At 44.5% G+C, this 2,500-nt stretch overlaps 3 protein-coding genes across 7 annotated transcripts in view; 1 reads left to right on the top strand and 2 right to left on the bottom strand.

Moving 5' to 3' along the window:
• Nucleotides 1-2,500, bottom strand: part of LOC116054954 (NACHT, LRR and PYD domains-containing protein 12-like) — a 752,812-nt gene that overhangs the window by 172,184 nt on the left and 578,128 nt on the right. The window lies entirely within an intron of this gene.
• The window catches only part of LOC116038066 (NACHT, LRR and PYD domains-containing protein 3-like), a 1,733,742-nt gene that overhangs the window by 142,468 nt on the left and 1,588,774 nt on the right, over nucleotides 1-2,500 (bottom strand). The gene's annotated exons all lie outside the window — the stretch shown is intronic.
• Nucleotides 1-2,500, top strand: part of LOC116036869 (DISP complex protein LRCH3-like) — a 33,669-nt gene that overhangs the window by 14,142 nt on the left and 17,027 nt on the right. For 2 of the 5 annotated variants that reach the window (XM_036001620.1, XM_036001618.1), the window contains exons 14-15: nucleotides 243-296; nucleotides 2,284-2,340. The exons of 1 other annotated variant lie outside the window; for it this stretch is intronic. In XM_036001620.1, coding sequence (XP_035857513.1) covers nucleotides 243-296; nucleotides 2,284-2,340 — 111 coding nt within the window. The remainder of the gene's footprint in view (nucleotides 1-242; nucleotides 297-2,283; nucleotides 2,341-2,500) is intronic. 2 more of the 5 variants (XM_036001619.1, XM_036001621.1) reach the window with 2 other exon arrangements.

Raw genomic sequence — 2,500 nt, forward strand, 5'->3', positions numbered from 1 at the left:
GTCTCTGTGTGTGTGTGTGTGTGTGTGTCTCTGTCTCTGTGTGTGTGTGTGTGTGTGTGTGTGTGTGTCTCTGTGTGTGTGTGTGTGTGTGTGTGTCTCTGTGTGTGTGTGTGTGTGTGTGTGTGTGTGTGTCTCTGTGTGTGTGTGTGTGTGTGTGTCTCTGTGTGTGTGTGTGTGTGTCTCTGTCTCTGTGTGTGTGTGTCTCTGTGTGTGTGTGTGTGTGTGTGTGTGTGTGTGTGTAGAACGTCTACCCCTCCAGACGCTCCACCCACACAGATGACTCCGCCCTCTTTATGGTAAGAGTTTGGCCCCGCCCCCCCCAAAAAAGTCTACTAACAACTGAACCTAAAATAACTCTTAATCAGAACACACTGAATCATCACAGGAAACTGAACACGGCACTTCCTGTAGCTCTTTCACAATAAAACATAAATCAGGATGATTCCTCTTTAATCTAACTCCACACACTAACCTACAGCATGGAGTCACCTGTCACTCATTCATCATCCACCTATCACCTGTCTCCTTAGCCCCGCCCCCTCCCAGTCATCCACCTATCACCTGTCTCCCTGCCTCCTTAGCCCCGCCCCTCTTGATCTTTCTGGTTGTGGTTGTGCATGACCCAGCTGATATTCACCCTGAATGATCCAGATGTTTGGAGACTGATTGAATATGAAAGAAGTGATGAGAATAGATAAACAGGATTAGAGATTTAATGTGTTTCCTGTGTCTGTATTCTAACTCCTGTTCTTGTTTCTTTAGAGAGAAACTGAATCTGCTTCCTGAATTAACTCGTTCTTCCTCTTTCTCTTCATCTGCCGACCTTCTCTCCTTTAACCTTTATCTCTTTATCTTCCGTTCATCGTTTGTTCTTCTGTTTTTATAAATCATCTCTTCACTTTCTCTTCAGTTTGTTCCTCCTTCTTTACATCTGTCTGCCTGTCTCTCTGCCTGTCTGTCTCTTTACCTGTCTGTCTGTCTGTCTCTTTACCTGTCTGCCTCTCTCTCTCTGTCTCTCTACCTGTCTGTCTGCCTGCCTGCCTGTCTCTCTCTCTGTATGTCTGTCTCTCTACCTGTCTGCCTGTCTGTCTGTTTACCTGTCTGTCTGTCTACCTGTCTGCCTGCCTGTCTCTTTACCTGCCTGCCTGTCTCTCTACCTGTCTGTCTGTCTGTATGTCTACCTGTCTGTTTGCCTGTCTCTGTCTACTGTCTCTCTATCTGTCTGTGTCTCTGTCTGCCTGCCTGTCTCTCTCTGTCTACCTGTCTGTCTGCCTGTCTGTCTGTCTACCTGTCTGTGTGTCTCAGTGTGTGTTGGTGTTTGAGTCTGACTTTAACACCAACACCATAAAGAGACGACCAGGCTCCCACAGTCAGGTGACCCCTTTAATAGTCTGTACTGGCCCTTTAAATGATTACAGCTTGTCTTTATATATATATATATATATATATATATATATATATATATATATATATATATATATATATATATATATATATATATATAAATTACCTCATGAAGGAAATGCTGCTCTCGATTCTGTAAAAAATCCTAATGACAATGATTGAGGTCAGTATGAAATCAGGATAATTTAACACAATTCCTCGTTTAGAAACATGTTGCATTTAAGATTTTCCTTGCAAAACGTAACGTGCAAAATAATAGTTTTTGTTTGAAGTCATTGTTAATGTGAGCTGGAGTCTAAATCCTGGACAGAATTAGAGAAATTACACAGCCCTAACTAAACACTACAGGTCTGCAGACGTATGTAGAGATCCAACCAGCGTATGTTTGGAACCATGAGTCTGACAGACTAGAAAAGGTGATGAAGAGGCGACAGAAAAAGGCGACAGAAAAAGGTGACAGAAAAAGGCGACAGAAAAAGGCGAGGTAAAGGCCACGAAAAGACCACGAAAGAAGGCGACAAAAGGTGAGGAAAAGGCCAGAAAAAGGTGACAAAAAGGCGACAGAAAAGGCCACGAAAAGGTGGCAAAAAGGCCGTTGCCTTTTTCAGTCGCCTTTTTTGTCGCCTTTTCGTCACCTTTCGGCCTCCTTTTAAGGTGGCCCTAGAAACCAAGGCGATGGAAAGGCGAGATCATTGCACCATGAGACCAGTCTGACAGCAGAACCATGAGACGGTCGTGACGTGTGTCGTGTCGTGTGACGTGTTCACAGCTTTGGAGCCAGTTTGTTTTCATTTAAACTTCATCTTTTATTCCTGCCACCTTCTGTTTCTGTCTCTCTCTTCTTCTTGTTGTCCGTCCTTCTTTCTCTCCGTTCATCAGTCTGTAGACGGCTGTCGTTCTCACGCTTCTGATAGCTCCACTTCCTGTCTGCTGCAGGTACTGCAACCTGTCTGTCTGTCTGTCTGTCTGTCTGTCTGTCTCTCTCTCTCTCTGTCTCTTTCTCTCTGTCTGTCTCTTTCTCTGTCTGCTGCAGATACTGCAACCTGTCTGTCTCTCTCTGTCTGTATCTCTCTCTCTCTCTGTCTGTCTGTCTGTC

The sequence above is a fragment of the Sander lucioperca genome, chromosome 5 (assembly GCF_008315115.2).
Source record: "Sander lucioperca isolate FBNREF2018 chromosome 5, SLUC_FBN_1.2, whole genome shotgun sequence".
NCBI lineage: Eukaryota > Metazoa > Chordata > Actinopteri > Perciformes > Percidae > Sander > Sander lucioperca.